Here is a 27,188-nt window from a genome sequence, read left to right as displayed (position 1 = left end):
ATTCTCATGCATTCATGTATGCTATTTTAAATTATCAAAATTAAGTGTGAATTAGAGAATAAATAATTAGCAAGAATCTTTTTACAATTTTATAAACTTATTGCTTTACATTATGATATTTTTCAAATATATTGTAGAAATTAATAATTTTAAATTTTGTGCGTGTATATATATATATATATATTTTATTTATTTATTTATTAATTAATGATAGAACTTGGTTAGATGGAAATGAATAAGTGTTTCAAACACTTATCAATGCTCAAATTCCTTTGAAATAGATATCACACTTCACACATGAGCCTCAAATTCCTTGGGAACATATATCACGCTTCATGAGCCATTTTGATTCTCATGCATTCATGTATGCCATTTTAAATCATCAAAATTAAGTGTGAATTAGAGAATAAATAGTTAGCAAGAATCTTTTTACAATTTTATAAACTTATTGCTTTACATTATGATATTTTTCAAATATATTGTAGAAATTAATCATTTTAAATTTTGTGCATATATAAAAATTAATTATATAGATATAGTAAGTATTTTATGGCACCCGAGTGCACAATTCACGTGGTGGGGGTTGTCGGCTTTCTCCCACCCCACCCGTGATCGATTCTCACTATTGTGACATTACACAACTATCATCATGCAGTTATAGATAAGTGATATGTGATTGATGTCACTGATGTATATATGTAAATATTGAACAATGGGCTTATTATAACAGCTTCTTCAGGGGACCCGGCCCCCCCACCCACCAAAAAAAATAATAATAAACATTTTACAATAATTATTTTAATGGTTGTAATTTATCATTTTACATTATGATATTTATTATTATTATTATTATTGAGATTTATTGGATAAAAAAAACTAATCCACTTACAATAAAATGCTTATCAACAATATTTTTAAAATAATTGTTAAGAGATGAAAAAAACACCACTTAATTTTAAAAAAGAAAGATATTCCATCATTATTACTCAATAATGGAATGAAATTACTTCGGGAATGAAATTATCAAAATATTTATACATTTCACAACTCAAAATGGAAAAATTGTACATCATTGTTAAAATCCATAATTGACTTTAAAAATAAAAATAAAAACCAATAATTAATATCTCCAATTATACCAACTACATAATATAAAAAATAAATAAAACACAAATTTTATAATATAAAAAATAAATAAATCACAAAGACTATGTGATTCCTACAGAAAAAAACTCTATTTAAATATACACTTGTTTTTTGTTTATTATTTTATTTGAAGTATTGCTCCAACACATCCTAAATAAACTAGATTAATACCTCTATGTTGGAATTAGCCAATTCTGTGTATACCAAATGATTATATGAATATGGCCATGGCAACTCCTATGAGGGTTTGTACTGCATATAAAATTCCACCCCGTATCGAACGCCTCGGATACCTAAGGTCACCCTGGCCTCCATTTCATGTGGCCATATCCACAACAAGAGGTTCGTTCAACTGAGTCTCCGCCCCTGCTCATCAGGCAACCAATAATTTGATTGACATGTTTAGGGTTTCATTTCGGAGGTGTAGAGTTTCACGGGCTGAACTTTAGGCGCCTTTTGCACTGTTAACACTTTCAAAATACTTGTTGAACAGTATCACATTTCTGTTGGTGTAACTGATTCAGTAATGCTGTTCATCGTTGATACTTTAAAGTTTGGCTATGTTTTACAAGTGCCTTGGGTTTCAAAATTACGACCAGTTTGTTGGTTGGCTAGTTTTTTAATCGGTGTTGCTGAATGTGTTTTGGCTAAAGGCTTCTGACTTCCTGTATTTTATTTGTCGATCTTGGCTACAAAATTCTGATATGTAAATATCACAGTGGTATATCGTAGGAAGGTGCTTGTGAACAGTCCCGCTTACTTGCACTCGAGAGCTTTTTAAATTTGAAAGCTGGCTTTGGGAAGTAAATCCTGTTGATTGTGTCGTGAATAATCCCGCAGTCATAACAATCATTTCGAAAGTTGGCTTTGGCAAGCAATGAATTACGTGCACTAAAAGCTTTGTGAATTTTTTTTAACAGAAATGGTTAATTTTTTTTAATGATAAAAGGTTGAGCCGGAGCCCAATCAGCCCCTATTACATATTTCTTTTTCCAAAAAACCCGGTGGGTCATTGTCTTGTTCTTGCACAGCTGGGAAACCTCTATCTTATGGAATAGGGTACCAAACAGGTGCTTCGTCATTCTTTGAGAGTTCTCCTTGGGCTAAGAGGCAGCCCATATTTGCTCTTACGTCCGCTTCCTTGTTTAGATTTCGGAGGATGTGATAGAAGGAACTGGTGGTGAAATTCTGCAACACTTTTTGGAGTCTCTGCAGGGTCTTGTTGAGCGCCAGATTGTTGAGATAGTCATTTGTGTTTAAGATTTTTATCAGGATTTCCAAGTCCCCAAAGACTTGAATGTTTTTTTCTCCGTTCCCCTGAGCAAGCTGGCAAGCTTTGAGCAGTCCTAAGATTTTTGCTCGATTGTTAGTGCTCTACCCTAGGCCTCAACTGAAACTGTCTTTGCTATGTCCATCTGGGGAGTAGATTACACCCCCTGCTCCTAATATCCTCGATTTTCCTTTGGAAGCTCTGTCGAAGAAAATCGTAACTTTGCCCTGATTCTTTCACCACTTCTGAAAATCTAGTTCAGGGGTCCGGAGCCGCCACTCTAGGTTGGAGCAAGGCCGAGAGGGGTTCTTTTTGTTGCTGGCTCGCTTCAGAGGCACACCAAGCCAACTGATCTTTTCAGAGAGGAGTGCGCTGTCTGGCTTATGAGGCCAATTCTCCATAGTCTCCAGCAACAATGCTTTGGCTTTGGCAGCCACTACAGTGGGAGAGCGCAAACTGTTTTTGAAAGTGGCTTCATTCCTTGCTATACCAAAATTCATTCCCAACAAATGAATTTTGGTATAGCATACCAGATTTTGGCCCACGTGGATTTGCTCTTCAATGCATGAGGGGATCGCCCTTTCCAAGAGGCGAATAAATTAACTACTGAGCTGTGAGGGGGTTTGAGCATTGAGCCCGTGCATAGCCTGCGTCCATACTTCTTGAGTGAAGGGGCAGTCAATAAACAGATGATCAAGCGTTTCCTGAGCCGAGCAGCAGAGAGGGCATCTATGGGGCCCGATAATGCCACGTTTTGCTAAGTTGTCTCCTGTCAGAACCCTTCTGTGCATGAGAACCCAACAGAAGAAATTGATCTTTGGGAGACCAAAGGGGTCCCAGACGTGCTGCCACAACGAAGAAGAGTGGATCTGCGGGTGCTGGGCTTGGAGAACTGCGAAACCCTATGATGCTGTGTAAGCACCAGTCTTCCCCCAGCCCCAATTGTCCCTTGAGCGCAGGTGCACAGGAGCCATTCCTGAGATCGCAGCAAGGAAGAAGTGATGTTGAGGTTGCAACCTGTTTGGGGGGCGGGGGATAGCCCAGGCGAGCCAATTCCCACCAGAGTCCCATGAAGAAATATTTGCCAGCTTGTGGATGCCATGTTGAATGAGCCAGTCACGCAGATTTGCAAATTCAGGGGTGAATTTGAGGGGTTGGAGGCCCATGATCTTATCTTCCCACAACCAGATTCTTTTCCCGTTTCCAAGGATTCTGTACATGTGTTCTTTAAAAACCTCCCAGCCTCGACTGTAGAGCTTCCGTAGAGTGGTTCCTTTACATGAAGCTCCTTCATCCATATTGTTCATTGAGAGCCCGTGCAAATACTTTTTAATGAGTACTTGGCTTATAGGATGTCGGTGATTTGAGAAGATTTTCCATAGAATCTTTCCTCCCAAAGCCAGATTGGCCAACCCAGGGTCTCTTACTTGAAGACCACCTTATGGTAATGGCCTTTTCACAACGTCCCAACTTACCAGATGAAATTTTTTTTGATTCCCCTTTCCTCCTTGCCACAGGAAATTTTGAATAAGCTTAGAAAGTTGCTTGGTGATCATTTTTGGAGCCAAAAGAAATGAAGCCTGATAAATTGGAAGGGAGGAGAGAAATTTTTTTACAAGGATAAGCTTCCTAGCTGTGGTAAGCCACTGACTGCCCCAAGCAATCATTTTTGCCTTAATTTGGCTGATAATTTCTAGCCAATGGGGGGCCTTGTTGGTTCCCAGAGTTAAGGGCAGACCTAAGTACTTGAATTTATCCTAGGAGGCGAAGCTCGTGAAGCCAAGGGATTGAGCAATCTGAAGAATGGTTTGCTGATCTACCTCCCAGCCATACACTGCACTTTTCCTCCTATTGACAAGAGCTCTAGAAACTCTGCAGAAGCTTTGTATAACATCGTTAAAAGCCCTTGCAATTTTAAGGGAAGCACCTCCTAGGAGTAGAGAGTCATCGGCGAACAGGGTGTGGTGATTGGCTTTGTTCCTCTCATCACCCTGATGCCTGGAAGTGTCCCATTTAACTTCTCTACTGTCAGCTTTCGACTTAGAGAATCTGCCATCAAAATGTACAGGAAGGGGGATAGAGGGCAGCCTTGCCTTATGCCCCTCGATGCTTTGAAATAGTTGGTCGACCTGCCATTTACTAAAGGGGTGATCCACGACTCTCCTATACATGCTTTAATCAATCTTATAAAATTAGAGCTGAAGCCAAAAGCGGAAAGAACTTGGAGGAGAAAAGAGTGCCTTACCCGATCAAAGGCGTTCGCCATGTCCAGCTTGATGAGCATCCCTTGCTCTTGGCGTTGGTGGCTGGAATGAATGGTTTCCTGCACAAGGATCACGTTATCCAAGATATGCTTGCCTTTAACAAACCCACCTTGGCTGGGAGAGATGAGTTTTTCTAGCAGAGGCTTAATTTTGTTCGCAAGGAGTTTGGAGATAATTTTGTAGGATGCATTGCATAGCAAAATTGGCCTGAAATGGTCGAAAGACACCGGGTTCGCTTCTTTTGGGATTAGCGCTAGGAAAGTGGAATTTGTGCTTCCTCCCACTTTGGCTTTTTGGAGGAAGCCTTTGATCATTCGAAACAAATCAGCCTTGATGATGTCCCAACAAATTCTGTAGAAATGAATGGAGAACCCATCGGGTCTTGCAGCTTTGTCTGGTTCCATCATCCAAATGACATTGCTGATTTCATCTTCAGTGAAGGGCTTCCAGAGGCTTGAGTTACCCTCCTCGTTTACCATTCTTGGAACATGAGTGAGGAAGTCTGAAAATTCCTCCGCAGCATCCAAACCTTCTTCTTTGTACAATTGCTGGAAGTGAGAGGTTGCAGCCTCTTTTAACAGAGTTGTACCTTTGTGGACAGTCCCATCAGGGGAGGTAATTTCAGCAATGTGGTTTCTAGAAAGACGAGCTCGAATTTGCTTATGGAAGAAGGCAAAATTTTTGTCTCCAGACACGAGCCAAAGATTACGAGATTTGAGCCTCAAGGACTCTTCCTCTACTCTGAATGATCGAAGAGTGATGAGTTGGGCTTCTTGCTCATTCTGAATTTCTGAAGAGGTAATGTCTTACAGCTCCATTTCGAATTGTAGATCGAGTAGCTGCTTGGTGGTTTGTTTTCTAAGACTAGTGGGGGAGTCTGAAGACTTTTTTATCCATTCTTTCAAGGTTGTTTTGGGGGCCTTTAGTTTCTGTTCCCACACATAGCTGGGCGATCCAAGGACAAGGATGGACCAAGCCTTTGAGACTGTATCCATATACCCTTCCCTGTCTGTCCAGAGGGGGCTAAACCGGAAGGGGATGGGCCCTAGTTTTTCCTCTTCTTTGAACAACAGTAGAATGGGTTTATGATCTAATGTTAACTTTGGCAGAATTTTAGTGGAGATAATCTTCTTTTCGGAGAGGAAGGTGCTCTGAAGTAAAAATCTATCCAAATGGGTTGAAATATGCTCCACCCCAGCTCTATTATTTGACCAAGTGTAGAGCCCTTTTTTTGGCTTAAAATCCAGTAAGTCCCATTGTTGAATCAAGTCTTCCACGAAGGGAAGGAAATGGTCCCTACTAATGATACCTCCTCTTTTTTCCTTTGGCTCAAAGACTATATTATAGTCTCCTGCTAGAATTACATTCTTGGGGGAGTAAACATCTAGAAAATCAGACAGGGTTTGCCAACAGTCTTTCTTTTCTGCATAGAGTACTGGGACATAAAGATTAAAGAGGGTGAAGGTGATCTTACTTGCAAGGTGCCAGAGTTCGGTATAGATCCAGTGTTGCATTTCGAAGGAGCTCTCGAGATGAAATTTGTCTTCCTCCCAGAGAGTGGCGAGCCCACCACATGTACCCCTTGCACTTACTGCTTTTCCGGATTTTGTTTTCCATTTCACTTTGCTGAGATCGAGAAGGGCAGCCCCTTCTATTTTAGTCTCTTGGAGCATGAGGATCTCGGGGGATTCTGATTTCAAAAGGTTCTTCATAGCTTCAGCTTTTAAGGGATTCCCCAAGCCTCTGCAATTCCAAGAGACTAATCACATTATTTACTAGCAGAGGGGGGGCAGACCCTCCCTTGGGAGGCCTGGTTCTAGTATTTTTGCCGATGGACATCTCAATCGTGGGTTGGCTACCTTGCATTTTTTGTCTCTCAGCCTCTTCTTCCCTTGCCTCTTTGTGAGATTTCCTCCCAACTCTTTTCGAAGGCCTCTCGAATGTCTCATCTTCCGAGGATCCAGAGATCTCTGGAGACTTCTTCCTTGTCATCTCTGCATAGGATGGGGGGCTAGAGGCTCCTCTTGGTGATCCGGCTTGTAGAGAGGCTGTTTCTTCTGGTCTTTTATCTTCTACCATAGTAATGGGTTGCTGTTCGGCCTCTTCGGCTGCTGGAGCTAGGGGTTATTCTGGGGTGCTGAGTATTTCAAAGTGGTTGCTGGATGTCTCTTCTCTTGGAGGGGCTGAGCTCCCCTCCCCTTGTAGCTGTACCATGGGAGGTGCTTTGCTCCCTGAGGGCGCTCCTTTCCCTTTGGTTCTGTTATTCTGTTTAGCTGGAGCTAATTTCTGGACTTGAGTCCATTGTTCTCCCTTCGAGTTCTCGGCCTCCTTCTCTGCTTTCTTTTTGCAATGCTTGGCGAAGTGCCCGTAGCCATGGCAATGCCAGCATTTAAACGGAGTTGCTCGTAGTCTAACACTTGAATGTAGGACCAATCAACCACCGTGAGCTTTATAGCTTCAGGGAGGCCTTCCTCCAGGTCGACTTCTACACAGATTCTCGTGCAGGAGTACTGGTCCCTCCTTTCTGCACGATCTATATATTTTCCAAGCTTATTGCCTATGGTTTCTAGAGATTTGGGGTTCCAGTAGTGCAGAGGTAAGTGAGGTAGGCGTACCCAAATGGGAACAACCGAGGGAACATCTTGAGACGGATCGAAGTCTGGGGTCCATTGGTTCAAGTACGGACCCTGAGGGCCCATGAAATACTGGCCATTTCTGAAGATATCTGATTCCTTCTTTGACCAGAGATCTCCAGTTCCTTTGCACCCAGGCATCAACGAATTTGGGCGAGGGCCAGAGCCCGGTGAACTGCCCTATAAGCCCTCGTTTTGCTAGATTCAGAGCCAATCTACATGGTTCTTCGGTCGGCAGGGCAACCGTGGGAATGGTTTCCAACCTTTTGACAAACTTCTACTGATGTTCGCTTGCTGGGCGTTTGTTGCATGCTGCTACAAGCTTCCTAAACGCCGTCATCTCGGGAGGAAGAGGAGGAGCGGCCTCGGGGCCCCCTCCTGGGGCCATGGCGGTGGAGCAGCTCACAAGTGCACTCTGGATTGCAGGCTCTCAGACGCATCGCACATGGGATCTTTCAAGCTTCTTTTGAAGGACCTACCAAAGCTTTGTCAATTATGAAAATTGACTTATGACATGTTTGATAAGTCCATGCATCACTCATATTCATAACAATTGCAAGTGTCAGTATGCAGTTTTAGGTCATTATGTCTTTTTATGCAGTTCTACATGATTATGTTTTTTATCACACCAAGTTCATTCATGTTCATAATAATTGCAAGTCTTAGTACTACAATTTTATTTTTAGGTCATTATGTTTTTTGTAACACCTAAGTTATATCGTAATAAGCGTATGCTCTATATTGCAATTTTTTTTTATCGGTACATTTAATCATTCTTGTTACTTTCTCCCTCAAAGTAGTTTTTGCAAATTTACAGTGTATGGTTTTGATTTTGACCTCGGAAAGCTCAAGGATGAAACCTAACTTCATGCTTATTAGACAATGAAGTTTTTGTCTTGGCATGGCTACTCTATGGAGTGTGCACTTTTTGCAAATTTGCAGTGTATGATTTTTATTTTGAGCTGCAGAGGTTTAGGGCTCAAACCTAACTCTATGCTTATCAAACAACCAAGTTTTTTGCGGGGCATGGAAGGTCTGCACTGTTATGAGTAATTTGGCTTGTAGTATTCCCAGTCACATGGAGTACTCTCCAAATCAACCTTCCCCTAGCAGTTCCAATAAATCTGTTTGGACGATGCTTAATTATAAAAGCTCATTGGTCCACCTCTGCTTGTCTTGTGATGAATGAATGTCATTACTTGTTGTACTTGGCATGGATGCTGATAAATATTATGCACTGTAACAGTATTTTTTGCAGATTTCCAATATATGATTTTGATTTAGGGAAATTTAGGGCTCAAACTCAAGTCCATGCATATCAGACAATGAGGCATGGGATTTGCCCATGCATTTTTTCATTTTGTTATCATGGTCCAGAAGGTTAGGGCCCAAACCTAATTCCATGCTGATTAAACAACTAAGTTTTTGTTGTAGCATGGAAGGTCTGCACTTTCAGCTCATGCATTTCTTATCATGATGATCAAGCACTCTACTAGTAAGTTGGCTTGTAGTAGCTCCAGTAACTTGGGGTGCTCTCTAAATCACCATCCCCTAGGAGTTCCAACAACGCTGCTTGGGGGAGGGTGAAGTATAAAAGCTATTAGTCCATCTCTGCTTGCTATGAATGTGTCACTTCTTGTACTTGTCATGGACGTGGATAAATGTCATGCATTGTCATGATAGTCTTTGCTAATATTCAACGTATGACTGATTTTGAGTTGGTGAAGTTCAGGGCTCAAGCGAAACTTCATGCTTACCAGACAACCAAGTTCAGACTGTGGCATGGAATGCTTACGTGGTCTGCAAAGTTCAGGGCTCAAACTTAACTCCATGCTTAACAGACAACCGAGTTTATACAGTGACATGGAATGTCTTCATTGTCTGCTTATCTGCTTTCTACTTTCATGGTCTACCCTTTTATGATTGATTTTGTTTGTGGCAGTTCTGGTTACTTGGAGTGCTCTCTAAATCACCCTCCCTTAGAAGTTCCAACAAAGTTGTTTGGGAGCTGATGAATTATAAGAGTTCATTAGTCCACCTCTTTTGACCTTTTGATACATGAATACCAGCACATCTTGTAACAAATTTCATACATTGTAACAACATTTGTTTCACATTTTTTGTTATCATCCATCCATGTTAGGGTATCTTTGCATTTTATGGATTTCTAGGGGTAGTCTCTTATGTCTTTTTTTAGTGGAGGTTCTGTGAGCTAGTGCTTATTTCCTTGATGCCCCTTATATTTAACAGCTATATCTCATACTTGCGACCCTTGTAGAGAGGGTGGAGTGAACCTTCATTTTTACTGCATTTTGTGGCATACTTTGTATGTAACTTAACTAGAAACTTAAGGTTGAGGCAATGTATTTGGTCAAACCCCATAAAATACTGTTTCTAGAATCTGTTTCTGATTTCTTGATGAGTAAGCTGTTTCTTGAGAAACCCACTCTATTACTGATGAAACTTGTTTGTTTATTCAAGAAACTATTGGTGTTCTTAAGAAAAGTATGCCACCTTCCGAGAATACCAGCACATCTTGTAACAAATTTCATACATTCTAACAACATTTGTTTCACATTGTTTGTTATCATCCATCCATGTTAGGGTATCTTTGCATTTTATTGATTTCTAGGGGTAGTCTCTTATGTCTTTTTTTAGTGGAAGTTCTGCGAGCTAGTGCTTATTTCCTTGATGCCACATTCTGAGAATCAAGAATATAAATGAAAAAGAAAAAAAAATAAATTATAAAAAATGAAAAATGAAACTAAAACTTTGAAACCCTAAACATGCTAAAATAGTTTTAATAAAGTCATGAAAATATATTTATGATCATACATTTTGTGTAAGAATACAAGAGATTGGTTGCTACAAGACCCACTAAAAAAGTTTGAGAGCATTTGCAAATTCCTATGTGACTGTGTCATGGTTAATGGTCACTGTTACCCACCAAAAAGTGAGTAACATAGGAGAATTTTTTCTCCTCCTTGGACAGACAGCCAACCAACAACTTTATTGATCGACACTTGGCATGATGCCATGGACCCTCCACATATATATGCTCTAGTCAGATTTCTTTCCCTCATCCACCATTCCTCCTTAAAGGAAGGTGGATCATCCATCGATAGGTACTTTAACCATTTTGTAATCATGTGCTTTTGCTTATTGTTTTGGGGCATGCTAATACAAATCAAGGGGTGACCCAGATGATTGATTGATCTTGACTGTATTCTTGTTCCCTTCACTTGGGTGGTTATTCTTTGATCCTAGTCCAGTGGGACCTCGTCTGAGGCCTTAGGGTTATAGATAGGACACTATTGGGGAGGCTTTAATTGAAGTAGCGTGCCATGATATTCCATACTTGCCACTTCCCATTATTCACTCTATTCCATATTTATTCTTCAGGTTGGTGGTCATTGGTCATGAGGATTGGCACCTTCTCATCCTCATCCTTGATTTTGGGCTGAAAAACATTGTCTTGGAGGTTGATGCAGCTAAAAGAATGTTAAAAACATAGAAAGCCATAATAAAAGGAAAAGATAAAATGCAAAATATGGTTGGGACAAAAGTTAGTGTGTGGGAAAAAGTCTAGCATGAGCTCTACCCACCTCATCAATCATCACATGGTTCCTAGAGCACTTGATGCTTCACACATAAAAGGGAACCCGTGTATTGCTCCAACCCCGATGAGCAATAAACCACCACATCTTAAGGGGTAATCAATGCTAAATCTCTCAAATGCAAGCTTAGGCTCCTGAGTTATGCACCCATATCAAAACATTATTAGAATGAAGTAAAAGGCGCACCAGAGGGGTAGAAAAAAGTGGGTTGAGGAAAGGGGTAACTCATGCCTCCATGATTTCTCCCTCCTTACATCTATACACTTGTGATGTTGGGCCATCATTGGCTAGTCATTTGGTTATGGCACCTGGCTGTGAAGTCTTGCCCACTTCATTACCACCATCTACACTTGCCACATGGACTGATGGGTTGACCTAAGACTTTTCACTTCCCCTTGGGGGTTGGAAACACCTAATAGGGTTATCCATCTAGACATCCCAAACACAAGAGAGGAACACTTGTATGGGACTTGGTCTAGTTAGATATTTGAAGGTGATCTTTGTGTGAAGTGTTGGTTGTGCCCCTAACAATAAGCATGGTCCACTATGATGCATGCATGGTTTTTGTTACCTATGTGAAAAATCGTAAACTTGATTCCTATTGCAGCAACTGGAAATAATTCTCCTAATTGTTAGATTAATTCTTAACAATTTATTTATTGTTTTCTACAACAAATATTGAATCAATCACATTGCAACCTACACAAATAAACCGCGGAAGAAATAAACACTGGAAGAAATACTAGCACATACACATAAAATAACACAATTATTTTTGGACCAATGTCCTTAGAAAAACCCAACTCGGGAAAACCGGTGCAGCGGCTGAGGGTTTTATTATGATGCAATAGTGAAATAAACAGAGTACAATTGGATGCCGAAACTGACAATCCTATAAAGAAACACTGACATGAAAATCTAATGAGGAGAAATTCCTCACTTCACAGGCAAATCCCGACATTGACCTTAACTCAAATTGAGCCGTCCAAAGGCTCTGCGCAGTCATCGCGTCACCCTAGCGCAATTGCTACTACTCTCGGCTTGGAACAACTCCTCAAGTTGTCTGACCAACTGTTGCTTGGGAAAACGTCTCTCCTGGCCTTTGGAACCTTTGCCCAACTTATGGCACTGAAATTCTGTTTCTCCCCAACAATTCGACTTTGCCTCTACAGGCTATTGCCCTGCTCTACGTTAGCCTCACTATGGCTTCTCTACAATCCTACAGAAGCCACAGTGATGCTGAAATTGACAATCCTACAGAGAAATACTGGCAAGAAAATCTAGTGAGGAGAAATTCCTCACTCCACAAGCAAATCTCAACATTTTTTTTTTCTCGTTAAGACTATGCTATTCTATTATGTACATAAACAGGAAAACAGTTACAGTCATGAGGTCATACTGCCAAAGGCCATGGATGGCACTTTGGACTGAAAGTGACAAAAAAAACAGCCCACGCAGGGGCAACGCCACTGAGACAAATCACCCGCGCAGGGGCGCTACCACTGAGCCAAGTCACCCGCGCAGGGGCACCACCACTGAGACACATCACCCACGCAGGGGCACCACCACTGAGACAAATCACCCACGCAGGGGCGTTAAACCGCTGAGGTGCTGTAAGTGCAAAAATTGACATCCCACGCAGGGGCGCAAAATAGAAAAAGAAGACCTTCCTTAGGATCCCTTGCAGGGGCATTGACAAACATTGAACAAGATTTTTCTCGAACCAAACAGAAACAACAAAAACATACAGTAAGCCATTGTAGCAAACGTAGAAAATCATGGGAGAACCTGAGCAGCGTCTGAAAGGGGGAGGCTGAGTGAACGGACGACTATTCGTCCGGCTCCTCCTCGATGATCCTGCACCAACCACATCCTTCCGGGAGAGAGTCCCATGCTGTCTTGTCCTTCTCTGGAGAAGGTGCTGCCTGAGCCGAAGGTGGAATGACAGCATGCTCTGGGCCAGCCTCTGGCGAACCCTCAGCACCCCTAGAGCTTCCTGCCTGGTGCACCTTCGTGCTGGGTTGTTCCTCGCCCTCCTCCTTCGGTTCTTCCAGAAAAAGGACCGAGACATGGGCGTTGATGCGAGAATTGCCCTGGGCACTGCTGAAGGAGAAGACTGCAGTTCCAAACGCAGGTAGCGGAGCCGAGTCCGAATCTGGATTGCTGGAGTCCAGGAAATGGCTCGATTGGATGGGATGGGCTTCTGCAACTTGATGGCAGAGACATCGACAGCAGCGAGAAGGGGGAGTTGCAACTGAGGGGCGAGAAGACCCGCCTCTGCTAGAGCCTCGACGGCTGAGAAGGCGCTGTCGAGGCCTGACCATATTTCCACTGATAGCAGAAGAACGAAACAGAGCAGGATAGGAGGAATTGGAGAGATTGAAACGCCCTTCACCCACCCTTGCAGACCTGAAGCCACAGTCAATTGCCAAAGGGGCGACGTGAGCACTAGCTCTGTGAACCGTCGACCAGGCAGATGCGCATTCCTTAAACCATAAACCCAATTCCGGAATCTGAGCTCGACCCAACACATTACATTCCATTCCCTCACCATTCTTATGCTCCTCTGCTGTTCCTCGAACTCTGCGTGCCATAACTGCACTCTGAATTCGCACTTGAACCCCGGACATAGCAATGAATTGCCGTCCCTTATCGCCCCTGCACCCACGCTTAAGATCCATGGCGGCGGATCGCAGTAAATGCGAGTCTTAGACTTGGGGCCGCACATGGTGTCCATGTGGCGCCTCATTTTCAACCATCGTGTCACCCGCATCCGGGGAAGCAAATCTCAACATTGACTCAAATTGAGCCGTCCAAATTGCCTTTGCGCAGTCACTGCGTCACCCTAGCACAGTTGCTACTGCTCTCAGCGTGGAACAACTTCTCCTCAAGCTGTTTGACCAACTGTTGTCTGTGAAAATTTGGAAGACCCGAATTTGTACTGCAACAACTAATTAAGTTCCTTCTATTTGTTAATTACTGAACAAATTGTTTACTACTTCCTACAACAAATACCGAAACTAATACACTGCAGCCTTCACCACTTAAAATTATATGTGGAAACAAGAAACTGAGCAAGAAAGAAATACACAACACATTACACCGTTATTTTTGGAGAAATGTCCCCGGAAAAACCCAATGCAAGAAAACGGGTGCAACATTTGAGGGTTTGTATTATTAAGCAACAATTTTTTGAATACAATCTTTGGATGCCTTACTGGCTATCCAATACAGGGAGTATGAATGATAGAGAGATGAGTGAGATAAACATCACATTGTCACTGGTGATCCTCACTGATCGAGCCACAAAATGGCAAATCCCTTGTTGCCTCTGAGCAACCTTTGTGTGGGCCCTGTGTCACATCTTCTGGGGACTGCGTCACTCTCGCTGATCGATTTGCCTCTGAGACTTTGATTTCTGTCCTCCCGATCTCACACCTCGGCTTCCAGCTTAAGAATTCGACCTCTCCAGCAAAATACAAATCTCCTCTCAGGCTTTGCACTGCTTCTGCGTCAGCCTGCGCTGCCCAGCGTAGCTTCTGCGCTTCCTCTTTTGCATCTCTCTCTGCCTCCTTTGCAATGTATTCCCGGATCAGGAAATTCTCCAACTGGAACTATCTTTGCCCCTCACTACAAGAAATCTCCTCAATTGATTCTCTAGCAACTACTACGCTGCCCTCTCTGAGAAATTCAATCTCTTGATCTCTCACTGATGTATCTTCCAAATTCCCATCAAAGTCCTTATAATCCTCTAGTTGAGTAATCAACGACTCAGATTAGATTCTAATTACTGGCTCGGATCATTTGGACCCGAGATCCATCTTCTTCTAGAAGTTTCACCCTTAGTTTGATTAATACCCTTTAATTATTTTAATTTCCTAAGTTTAGACTTAGGCACCCATTAAAAATAATTAATTATTTTAATAAAACTGTCTCTGGGTGGAATTTCCCAAAACGATTTCTGGGTATTGTGGAATACATGTGTCCTAGCTTCTCTGCAAATTTTGAGGCTAAGAGCACATCTGATGCTACTAGAAATCAACAATCCCGACATTGACCTCAACTCAAATTGAGCCATCCAAAATGCCTCCGTGCGGTCACTGCATCACCCTAGCGTAGTTGCTGCTGCTCTCAGCTTGGAACAACTTCTCCTCAAGCTGTCTGACCAACTACAGTCTGGGAAAATGTCTCTCCTGGCCTCTGGAACCTCTGCCCAGCTTCTGGCACTGAAATTCTACTTCAACCCAACAATTTGACTTTGCCTCTAGAGGCTACTGTGTTGCTCTGCGTCAGCCTCGCTGTGGTTTCTCTTCTATCTGCAAATGCACTCACCAGAATTGGAATCCTTCCTTCGATCTCACTGTCCCTACCCCTCTCTCACTGCTTCGATTTCTCTAGCTCTCTCTCTGACAATTGAATACAGCTACTCGGGAAATTGATCTGTTCATGAAATTGAACTGCACAAGTGATTTCTCCAAGCTCCATTGACTTCTTATAATCCTCTGTTGAGACTTCAATGACCAAGATTAGATCTTAATCAATGGATAGGATTAACTTGAAGTTGATTCGTATGAGTTCCTAACATTCACACCTTAATTAATTATGATTAATTAGTCATATTCCCTAAGTTTAGATCTAGGAAATATTTAAAAATGACTAATAATCTAATTATGTCATTTCTAGGCAGAATTTCCAGAACAATTTTTGGGTTTTGGAGATCTCATGCATTCTAACCTATCAAAATTTCAAAGCTAGAACACATCTGATGCTTCAAAAACTAACAACCTAATGATTATTGATTTACATTTTGATCTCGAGGAGGTTTTTTCAAGTGGGTTGTATCACAGTGGCAAAAGCTTCTAGAGGTAATTGCCCCACGTCCTCAAAAGAGTAGTAGCGGTTGTACTATCCATTACAGAGAGAGATTGACTTTGATGATGCAATGTTTCCTACCTTTAGCAAAGTGATGGGCTATTTGAGGACTTCACATGATGCTTGACACCCAGAGGAACCCCCAGATGTTCAAACGCTGAGCCCATGATGCTTAGTATTGGAAATATTGATGATTTGCCTAGTGGACCCAAGACACCCCTAGGCTGTCCTTGACACTGTTTAATAAGCATCACTTGATCTAGAGCCTAGATGAGGATGGTCATCCTTGAGATGACAAGGGAGGGCTTATACATTATCTTGAAGCCGCAACACTTGAGATACTTGATGCCACATCACTCTGTTTCCCCTTTTAAGGGTGATGTAAAGCACTTTGGGCATGAATTTTTGACATGGAGGGACTTTTGATGGTTTGCACATGATCGTTGAGGCACTTCATGGAGTATGGAGCACTCCTTAGCCCTCTTTTCACATTTTGAGGGCTTGTTGAGCTTGTTACTGCTCAAACTAGTAGGGGTCCTAAAACAGGATCCTTGAAGGGCTACCACCAGGCTAAGGACAACAATGAAGCGATAGCCCACTATCACCTCGGTTAATGCTTCCTACCCTTTACGGACTTTCACCGATGGGAGGGGACCCGTTATTGTAAGGATCACAAAATGGATGGACCAATGATAGGGTGAGGGGTGATCCTAGAAGCCTATTCACTAGAGGGGCTCAAATATGTGGCTTACTTGTCTTGAAAGAAAAGATGGAAGGCTCTCAAGGAAGGGCTTGGGGATGATTTCAAGGGTTAGGTTTTTATGTGTCTTATAAAGGAGATCCCTAAGCCCTAGAATTCTTGTGGAAACTTGGGTTCCAGGTGATCTTCGAAGAATTAACTTTGATAGTGCATGGGACCACATTGGACCAAGTGGCCCCAAGGTTAGGTCAAGGGGATTGGATTTAGCAACCAATGATATGCTTGACCTAATTAGGGAGGGGAAAGGGATCAAGGAATGAATTTTCAATGAAAGACAATGCAAAGGTCCCAGTGAAGTTTCTAGCCTAAGGGAAACCAAGGGCAAGAATTGGTCTTCGAGCTAGGGCTTGCGATATCTCAAGATCCTACCGTTGGAATCTCATGAAATTTGGAGGGCTTCTTGAGGACATACCAATGCAGTTGTGGACCAAAAAGTGAAGTATTTGCATAGCTAGATTGATAATTGATGCCCTAGGTGAACTAGAGGACTAGACCTAGAGAAAAGGAGAGGGGAGAAGGAAAATAGGTTTAAGGTGATTACCTTTGGGTGGACCAGTGCCTAATCCTTTGAGGAGATTGGATTCAGGTAGAATTATGACTATGGACCTTTGAATTTTCTAGGTCAAGGAGGCCTCAAAGACAACTTCGCTTGGCACTAGGGCAGCAGCAAAAGAAACTTCAAAGACTTTATACTTCGTTTTGCAAGATAAATGGCTTATCAAGATGAATTTCAGTAATGAAACATCCCTAGGAACATTCATTCATTATACATGGCCCATACATGAAGCATTCACTCTCCAGAAATGAAATTTCCACAACTTCGCATAAGAGGTGCAACAAATAAGCTCTAGTATAGCGAAATCCCAACAACAATGTATGTGACAAAATTAGAAAGAAAGAATAACATTAAAATGTACTTACATGTATAAGAATATATCCAACCATCCAAAAACTTGCCATCAAGAAGCTCCAAGACATATGAAAATTATCCAAACATCAAAATTCATTCCATGCTCCAAAAATTCGTCCTCCAAGAAGGATAGCAAAAATCTCTAAAGAGATACAAGTTCCAAATCCAAGTGATGATGCTAAAACGAATCGTCATCACTTCTATTTATACACTTCTAATGAGCTGTATTTAGCTAATTAGGTCTACATTAGCCACTACAATAAAATAATGTGCAAAATAACTAATTTTTGGTGACAAGCCCACCAAACTAGCTCATAAGCGAAAGAATAAGCCTTTCAAGAGGTCGAATTGTTGATTTTGGGTAGCATCGGATGTGCTCTAGCCTTGAAAATTGGTGGAGAGGCTAAGGTACATGAGATCTCCAAGACCCAGAAATCGTTTGGAGAAATGCCACCCAGATGAGCAGTTATTAAAATAATTAATATTTTTAATGAATTCCTAAGTCTAAACTTAGGAAAATAAAAATATGAATGTGTATTAATAAATATGGGTGAGAAAGTTCTAAGTGACGAGGATCAAATCAGGTCTAATCTTAGCCGTTGATTAGGGAATTAATCTCGGCCGTTGATTCGTCAATAGGAAAAGTATAAGAGGAGGCTTGAGGGTCAGTTGGAGATACACCAAGTGATCAAAGAATTCGATTTTCTGGGGCGAGGTTTGCTGAGGAAATTGAGTTAGTGATCAGAGTTGCAGTGAGGGGAAGTTCAGCAAGGGATTTTCATCCGAGGCTGAAGAATACATAGCAGAGAGGCAGCGCAGTGCTGGGAGAGACAGCATAGGCCCTAGAAGGGCTGACGCAGAGGACGCAAAGGGCTGACGTAGTGAGACGCAGAAGTCGTAGAGGTTGACGCTAGGCCTTAGAGGCAGTTCCGGGGAGATTCTGTGGGGCAGACTGGGAGCAGATCAATAGATTCTGAGCTGGGAGAGAGTGATGCAGCTCCTGGAGGAGTGACGCAGTTCCAGAGGAGTGCTTGGAGCAGCTTTCGCTGTCCAACATAAGGAACAACCAGAGTCACTGTGGGGTTTGATAATCCGATTGCTGATTTGCCGGAATATCTGTCTCCAGATAGAGGTACTATTGCCGAGGATATTCTCTGTTGTGTGAGCCATTTCTAGCACCCTAGTTGTATTCACAAAATCTACTTAATAATACAAACCCTCTATATGCTGCACCAGTTTTCTGTTGATTTTGGGTAGCATCGGATGTGCTCTAGCCACAAAAATTGGTGGAGAGGCTAAAGCACATGAGATCTCCAATACCCAGAAATGGTTTGGGCAAATTCTAAATAGCTTGGGAGATATTAAAATAATTAATATTTTTAATGGAGTCCCTAAGTCTAAACTTAGGGAAAATAAAATATTAATGTGAATTAATATAAAACTGTGTTAGAAGGGTCCAAAAGACATGGATCAAGCCAGAGTTAATCTTAGTTGTTGATTAGGGACTTAATCTCGACCGTTGAATTGTCAATGAGAAAAGTATAAGAGGAGGCTTGAGGGTCACTTGGAGGATACACTGAGGGAGACCAATCAATTCGATTTCTGGAGCGGGGTTAGCTAAGAAATTCAAAGTAGTGGTCTGGTGAGCAGTCAGGGAGCAGCAAGTACGGAACGAAGAAAAGGGATCAACCATTGGAGACCAGCGTTGAGGTAGGAGAGGCAGATGCAGGGCATTTCAGGCAGACGCAGAGGCAGCAGGAGACTGCGCAGTCACTAGAGGGTCTGCGTGGTTGACGTAGTGTCTGGGAGCCACGGAGAGGTCAGCCAAGCTGACGTTGGGACTAGGAGAAGTGCTAGAGAATTTTTTCTCTCTGTGGGTAAGCCAGTTTGGTACCCTGTTTTATTGAAGAATTGCTGAATAATAAAATCCTCCCTTGCTGCACCGGTTTTCCCACATTGGGTTTTTCTGGGTACTATTGTCCAAAATATTTGTGTCAATGTGTTGATTCTTGTACATGTGTTTGTTTCTGTATTACGGTGTGATATCTGTAGCAGAATTTATTTTAATGTTTATTGAAGGAATTTCATAGATTAGTTATTAAAGAATAAGTAGGAAAGGTAAATTAGATGTTGCAGTGATATAATTTTCACATGGCATCAGAGCGAGTAATCAGAGACAGGAAGGGAAAATCAGTTATGGGTCGAGACCATGATGCAGAGGCATCCACGTCAAGGGACTCGCATAGATTTTCAGAAGATTGCACAAGAGAAAGAGACTTTGATTTCTCTATGTTGGCTTCCAGGCTGGAAGAAGTAGTGGCTTGTATGACTAGTTCTGCATCGTCAGAAGTGTGGTATATAAATAGTGGAGCCTCGTGGCATATGACGAGAATCAAGGAATGTTTCTCAGAATATCGAGAAGAGAAGATGAACTTTCAGATCACCATGGGGAACAAGGAAAAGTGTACTCCAGTAGGGAAGGGTACCATAGTTTTTCAAACAGAATCGGGAGAATGGTTCTGTGCTACAAATGTGTTGCATGTACCAGGATTGGAGATGAACTTACTTTTCGTGTTGCAACTTCAAGGCAAGAGCTATGATGTCTACTTCATCAAGGAGAAGGTATACATCAAACACTCGAGCTGGAAAAAGAAAGTGCAGCTCGGGATCAAAAGTAACAGGTTGTATAGATTACAACTAGAATCACCAACGACACTAATAGGCAGTCATGGAGACAAGGACTTGAATGTACTATGGCATAGAAGAATGGGTCATTTGCACCATGGAGCTCTGAGAATTCTCAGGAGCACTGTAACAAGAGTTCCATATCTGAGTACGGAACGAGATGATGTATGCAGAGGATGTACTCTAGTAAATTATGCCAAGGCAGCATTTCCTAGGAGAAAACACAGGGCCAAGAGTGTACTAGGATTGATACACTTAGATATCTGCGGACCTATGTCCATCAAAGCTCTCAGTGGTGCCGAGTATTTCTTTACCTTCATTGATGACCACTCAAGGAAAACTTGGATTTATTTTCTGAAAACCAAGGACGAGGTTTTTTGTTGATTCAAAGAGTTCAAGGCTCTGGTGGAGAATCTGACTTGGAAGAAAATAAAAGTTTTGCGCTCAGATAATGGTGGAGAGTATGTCGATAAGGACTTCACTGATTTTTGCGCTAAGGAGGGCATCAGAAGAGAGTGGATAGCTCCCTACAATTCGGAGTAGAATGGAGTAGCAGAAATAAAGAATAAGACTATTGTAGAAGTAGCTAGGGCCATGATGTATGATCAGGATATGTCGAAATTCTTGTGGGCGGAAACATGCAAGACAACAGTCTATGTTCAGAACAGGACTCCTCATCGAGCGTTGGGCAAGATTACTCCAGAGAAAGTTTTCACAAGGAAGACACCTGAAGTCAGTCATTTCAGGATATTTGGGAGTTTAGCATATTGCCGCATACCAGAGGAAAAGAGGAAGAAGCTGGATCAAACTGCGGAAAAGGGATATCTGGTGGGATATAGCGAGAACGCTAAGGCATACAAAATCTACCTTCCAGGGAGCAGGAAGGTAGTAGTTCGACGAGATGTAAAGTTCATGGAGGATAGGGCTTTTAGAAAATCTCGTGAGATGCCTTCCGAGGAGCAGTCAAAAGAGGAGCCGCTGGTTAAGCCTCTTCAACCAACGGAAGTAAAAAATTCTTCCTCGGGTCAGGAAGATTCTCAGGATGAGGAGGAGGAGCTAACAGAAGCACCTGCTAGTAGAGGAAGAACTAGCAGGGAACTTCGTCAGATTTTGCGAGATGCAGAGGACTTCATCGGTGCACCAAGAAATAATAAGAGGGAGCGAAAATAGCCAGATAGATATCAGGCATTAGTAGCTCAGGATGGAGAGCCTGCCAGTTTCAAGGAGGCAGCTCAAGATCAGGTTTGGCTAGGTTTGGCTAGACGCGATGGTAGAGGAGTACAACCCCATAATGGTGAACGATGTCTGGGAGGTAGTGCCAAGGCCTCAAGACAGATCAGTAGTAGGTTCAAGATGGATCTACAAGATCAAATACGCTGCAGATGACAATGTTGATAAATACAAGTCCAGGTTTGTGGCTAAGGGGTATGCTCAAAAGGAAGGAATTAACTACGAGGAAACCTTCACCTCGGTAGTCAGGTATACGTCTATTAGGACCGTGATATCTCTTGCAGCTCAGATGGGATGGGAGATTCATCAGATGGATGTCAAAATGGCTTTTCTGAACGGGGTAATAGAAGAAGAGGTATACATTGAACAACCAAAGGGCTTTGAGACACATGAGAAGAAGTCTCATGTATGCAGGTTGAAAAAAGCCTTGTATGGGCTGAAATAGGCACCTAGAGCATGGTATGGTCGAATCGATGGCTACTTGCAGAAGATGGAATTTGTCAAGAGTGACACAAATCCAAATCTCTACTATCTGGTTGTAGAGAATGAGCTGCTAATCTTATTATTGTATGTGAATGATCTCTTTTTGACAAGATCATCCAGGCTCATCGGGGACTGCAAGAAGAATCTAGCCACAGAATTCGATATGAAGGATTTGGGACGAATGCATTATTTCCAAGGGTTGGAAGCTTGGTAGCAAAAGGGAGAGATCTTCCTTGGGCAAGGGAGATATGCTACAGAAATCCTGAAGAGATTCAGGATGGAGGACTATAGACCCATGGCTACTCCAATGGTCACCAACTGGAAGAAGATTGATGCATCAAAAGACAAGGATGTTGATCCCACCTTATATACGCAGCTCATAGGGTCCTTGATGAATCTGGTCAATACCAGGCCAGACATTTGCTACGCTGTCAACACCCTCAGTCAGTTTATGGTGGAACTGAAGAGGGCGCACTGGGCAACAACCAAACATGTTCTTAGGTATTTGCAGGGAATAGTCGATTATGGACTCTTGTACACCAGGAGTAAGGATATCAAATTGAGTGGATTTACTGATGTAGATTGGGTAGGTAGTTCAGTGGATCGGAAAAGTACCTCTGGGTATTGTTTCAACATTGGATCAGGAATGACTTCCTGGTGTAGTAGGAAACAGAAGTCCGTGGCTCTGAGCTCATCTGAGGCAGAATATATGGCGGCAAGCACAACTTCGTGTGAGGCCATATGGCTTAGAAAACTGCTTGTGAACCTATTTAAAAGGAATATGGAGGCGACCAAGATCATGTGCGATAATCAAAGTTGCATCAAGCTCTCCGAGAAACTAGTGTTTCATGATAGGTTGAAGCATATTGATATTCGGTGTCACTTTGTTAGGGACTGTGTCCAACGAGGAGCTGTACAGTTGAGCTACACTCCTATAGGAGAACAGGTGGTGGACATCCTCACCAAGGTCCTTGGAAGGACAAAGTTTGACTACTTTAGGGAAAAGATGGGGATGGTAAAGAACCCGTTTCAGTAGCAGAAATGGGAGTGATAATAACACGGATGCAAAGGGAGTTGCAGTGCAGATGCAATGTTGGGAGAAAGGACCAATAGCAGCACGGATGCAGAGGGAGTTGTTGTACAGATGCAGCAGTGGAGCCATGGGCAGCAGTACAGGATGCAACAATGCAGAGGATGTTGGGCAGGGAGGCTTATCATCAGCACAGGAATCGATGCCGGATGATCAGGGTGATACTCTGTAAGGAGTATCACTAGAGAACAATCCTCGCTAAGAGGGAGTGTTGATTTGGGGTAGCATCGAATGTGCTATAGCCACGAAAATTGGTGGAGAGGCTAAAGCACATGAGATCTCCAATACCCAAAAATGGTTTGGGCAGATTCTAAACAGCTTGGGAGATATTAAAATAATTAATATTTTTAATGGAGTCCCTAAATCTAAAGTTAGGGAAAATAAAATATTAACGTGAATTAATATAAAAATGTGTTAGGAGGATCCAAAAGTCATGGATCAAGCCAGAGTTAATCTTAGCCATTGATTAGGGACTTAATCTCGGCCGTTGATTTGTCAACAAGAAAAGTATAAGAGGAGGCTTGAGGGTCACTTGGAGGATACACTGAGGGAGACCAATTAGTTCAATTTTTGGAGCGGGGTTAGTTGAGAAATTCGAAGTAGTGGTCTGGTGAGCAGTTAGGAAGCGGCAAGTATGGAACAGAGAGAAGGGATCAACCACTGGAGACCAACACTGAGGCAGGAGAGGCAGATGCAGGGCATTTCAGGCAGACGCAGAGGCAACAAGAGACTGCGCAGTCACTAGAGGGCCTGCGTGGGTGACGCAGAGAGGCCCAGGGCTGATGCAGTCAAGCAAGGGTTGACGCAGAGTGTCTGGGAGCCACGTAGAGGTTAGCCAAGCTGACGCTGGGACTAGGAGAAGTGCTGGAGAATTTTTTCTCTCTATGGGTAAGCCAGTTTGGCACCCTGTTTTACTGAAGAATTGCTGAATAATACAACCCCCCCTTGCTGTACCGGTTTTCCCACATTGGGTTTTTCTGGGGACTATTGTCCAAAATATCTGTGTCAATATGTTGATTCTTGTACATGTGTTTGTTTCTGTATTACGGTGTGATATCTGCAGCAAAATTTATTTTAATGTTTATTGAAGGAATTTCATAAATAACTTATTAAAGAATAAGTAGGAAAAGTAAATCAGATGTTGCAGTGATAGAATTTCCATATTTTCCCGAATTGGGTTTTTCCGGGGATGATTGTCCAAAAATAACGGTGTCCCTTGTTTTATTGTCTCTGTTTATTTTAGTGCATGATTTGTATATTTGTGAACACTGCAATAGTGTTTACTTCGATGTTTGTGCAATTAAATAACTTGTTAATGTAAAGAACAACTTGGAGATTGTAAACTGGTAATTGCAGTAGGGGTTTCTGATGTGTTACATTAAGGAATTTTCACATGGTATCAGAGCGATTGCAGATCATAGGTGAATGAGGACACCAACCAAGAAAATCCATGAATTTGCAGCAGAGAAGCAGCTGTCTCGAGAGACAACGCTATTCCAGAGCTGAAGAGGCAAGAGGAGTGACGTAGTGCAGAGAGTGTGACGCAGAGGCTCACGCAATGCCTGCGTCAACATTCTGAGTCGGGAGAGGAAGACATAGTAGCTCGGAGGAGCCCACGCAGTAGTTGCGTCAATCATTAGGGCCAGCGCATAGGAGGGCAGATCAGGCTCGCGCATAGCCACATCATCTTTCTGAGCCTGGAAGGATTCACACAGTTGGTCGGGAGGAGCAGATTCAACCCACGCAGAGATTGCGCAGAGGTTGAAGGGCTCAGATTCATCGAGTTGCCGGGGCTAAGGGAGCTGTGCAGATTTTGATTTGTGGAGCTGGTCGGACACTGTTTCATTCGGTGCAGAACAATGTCCAAGGAGACTGAACCAAGGTAGAGGGAAGCACTACCTCGACAAATATCTAGCCAAGAAATCTAGATCCAGGTTACGGCGGCAAAAGAGGATTGGAGAGGAGTGATTCGACAGTTGGTCGGAGGATTTCCGAGAGGGAAATCAAGACTCAGAGGGAGTCTAGAGAAGAGGAGCAGAGATGGCAGTGAACGGATTGAGGGATCAGGACAGATTGGACGAAGCTTCCAATTTTGTCATTTGGAAGGCCAGGATCCTGGCAATCTTGGATAAACATCGCATCAAGGACTATGCTTTGAAAGTAGTAGCTGTCCCGGTTAATGCCAATGCAGCTGAGAAGTATGAGGAGGCCCAGGCGAAGGCGAAATGCATGATTCTAGATGGGGTCAAGGACCATGTAATACCACATAATGCTGAGAAGACAACAACAAGGGAGAAGTGGGAGACCCTAACCACCATATACCAGGGATCTTCCATGCAACAAAAGATGTTATTGGAGAATCAACTGAGGTCATACTAGATGCAGAAAGGGGAGGAGGTAGATCCCTTCCTTCTTAGGTTACAGGGGATTCGCGACCAGCTTACTTTCATGGGGTCTACTCTAGATCCAGAGTTCTTAGTCAGGACTGCCCTGAATGCAGTATCCGAGGAGTGGGAGACGTTTGTCCAAAGCATTTTTGGCAGAGAAACTCTCCCTAGTTGGGAGGAGATGTGGGCAGCTCTTCGACAGGAAGAGCTCAGGAGATTGACCAAGGTGGGGAGTAATGGTAATGGAGTTCGAATCAAGGAGGAGGAGGAGGATGCAACTCTCGCATCAGTAGGACAATAGGGGCTACAAAAGAGGAAGAAGAAAGACATATCCAAGGTCAAGTGCTTCAACTGTGGGGAGCTGGGACATTATGCCTCTCAGTGCCCCAAGAAGAAAGGCAAGGGAGAAGCTTTCGACTCAAAGGCTGCTTCAGCAAAGGTGAAGAAGGATGTCGAGATTGATGACGATTGTGCCATGAGTGCTCATGCGCCTCTAGAGAAGAGGTGGGGAGAAGGACCAGTAGCAGCACGGATGCAGAGGGAGCTGTTGTGTAGATGCAGCAGTGGTAGTGGCAGAACCATGGGCAGCAGTACAGGAGGTAGCAATGCAGAGGATGGTGGGTAGGAAGGCCTAACGTCAGCACAGGTACCGATGCCGAATGATCAGAGTAATACTCAGTGAGGAGTATTGCTAGAGCACAGTCCTCGCTAAGAGGGAGTGTTTATTTGGGGTAGCATCGAATGTGCTCTAGCCACGAAATTTGGTGGAGAGGTTGGGGCACATGAGATCTCCAATACCTAGAAAGGGTTTGGGCAGATTCTAAACAGATAAGGAGATATTAAAATAATTAATATTTTTAATGGAGTCCCTATGTCTAAACTTAGGGAAAATAAAATATTAATGTGTATTAATATGAATCTGTGTTAGAATGGTCCAAAAGACATGGATCAAGCTAGATCTAATCTTAGCTGTTGGTTAGGGACTTAATCTCGGCCGTTGAGATGTCAACAGGAAAAGTATAAGAGGAGGCTTGAGGGTCACTTGGAGAACACACGAGAGTGATCAGTCATTCTATTCTCTAGAGCGGGGTTTGCTAAGAGAGATAGAATCAGTGATCGGGAGAGCAACACAACAACCAAGGAGGGTGACACAGAGCCAACAAGGGCTCACTTAGAGGCAGCCAAGCGCTGCGCAGAGCACCAGAGGGGCCAACGTAGCTAACGCAGAGGCTCCCAGAGCTGATGCAGGGCCTCCTGGGGTTGACGCAGGGCCTCTTAGGGCTGAGGCAGGGCCAACGTGAGACAGAGAGGGGCTAACGCTGTCCAGTTTGGGCAGACGCTGGGGTTGCAGAGCAATTTTGTGCTGAGGAGCTTCCGGAAGGGTTTTCCAGGGTTTCAGCCAGGGGATTTCTCTCAAACTGTGAGGTATTGCTGCTAATGAAATTCTCTGTTGGTTAGGCCAGTTATGGTACCCAGATTGTACTCTGATATTGCTTAATAAAAAACCCTCAAATAGCTGCACTGGTTTTCCCGCATTGGGTTTTTCCGGGGACATTGGTCCAAAAATAATGGTGTCATGTGGTGTGTTTGTTCTTGTTTCTTTTAGTTGCTAATCTGTAATATGTTGAGCATGCACTGGTGTTTATTTTCAGTATTTACTTTGTAAATAACTTGTTAAAGAAAAATAACAAGTAGGTAGGAATAAATCAGAAAAAGTGCATGAAGGGTTTCTAAACTAAGTAAACTTAGAAACTTCAACAAGCAGAGGTAGCTTCAACATCATGAGGCTTCCAAACTGACCAGGATGTCAGTGTTTGGGTGAAGTCAGTTACTTTCTTCTT

General features: G+C 42.8%; 1 protein-coding gene across 3 annotated transcripts in view; it reads left to right on the top strand.

The window, feature by feature from the left end:
• Nucleotides 1-1,295: 1,295 nt before the first annotated feature.
• LOC149264867 (uncharacterized) overlaps nucleotides 1,296-27,188 on the top strand; it is a 207,562-nt gene continuing 181,669 nt past the window's right edge. For 2 of the 3 annotated variants that reach the window (XM_089390723.1, XM_089390719.1), the window contains exon 1: nucleotides 1,296-1,488. In XM_089390723.1, coding sequence (XP_089246849.1) covers nucleotides 1,362-1,488 — 127 coding nt within the window. In that variant the 5' untranslated portion in view covers nucleotides 1,296-1,361. The remainder of the gene's footprint in view (nucleotides 1,489-27,188) is intronic. The other variant, XM_089390713.1, reaches the window with a different exon arrangement.

This window comes from Pinus tabuliformis, chromosome 6, assembly GCF_031772625.1.
Source record: "Pinus tabuliformis cultivar Carrire ecotype Pingquan chromosome 6, CPIR1, whole genome shotgun sequence".
NCBI lineage: Eukaryota > Viridiplantae > Streptophyta > Pinopsida > Pinales > Pinaceae > Pinus > Pinus tabuliformis.
Note: the sequence above shows the minus strand (reverse complement) of the source record. Positions and strands in the feature narration are given on the sequence as shown.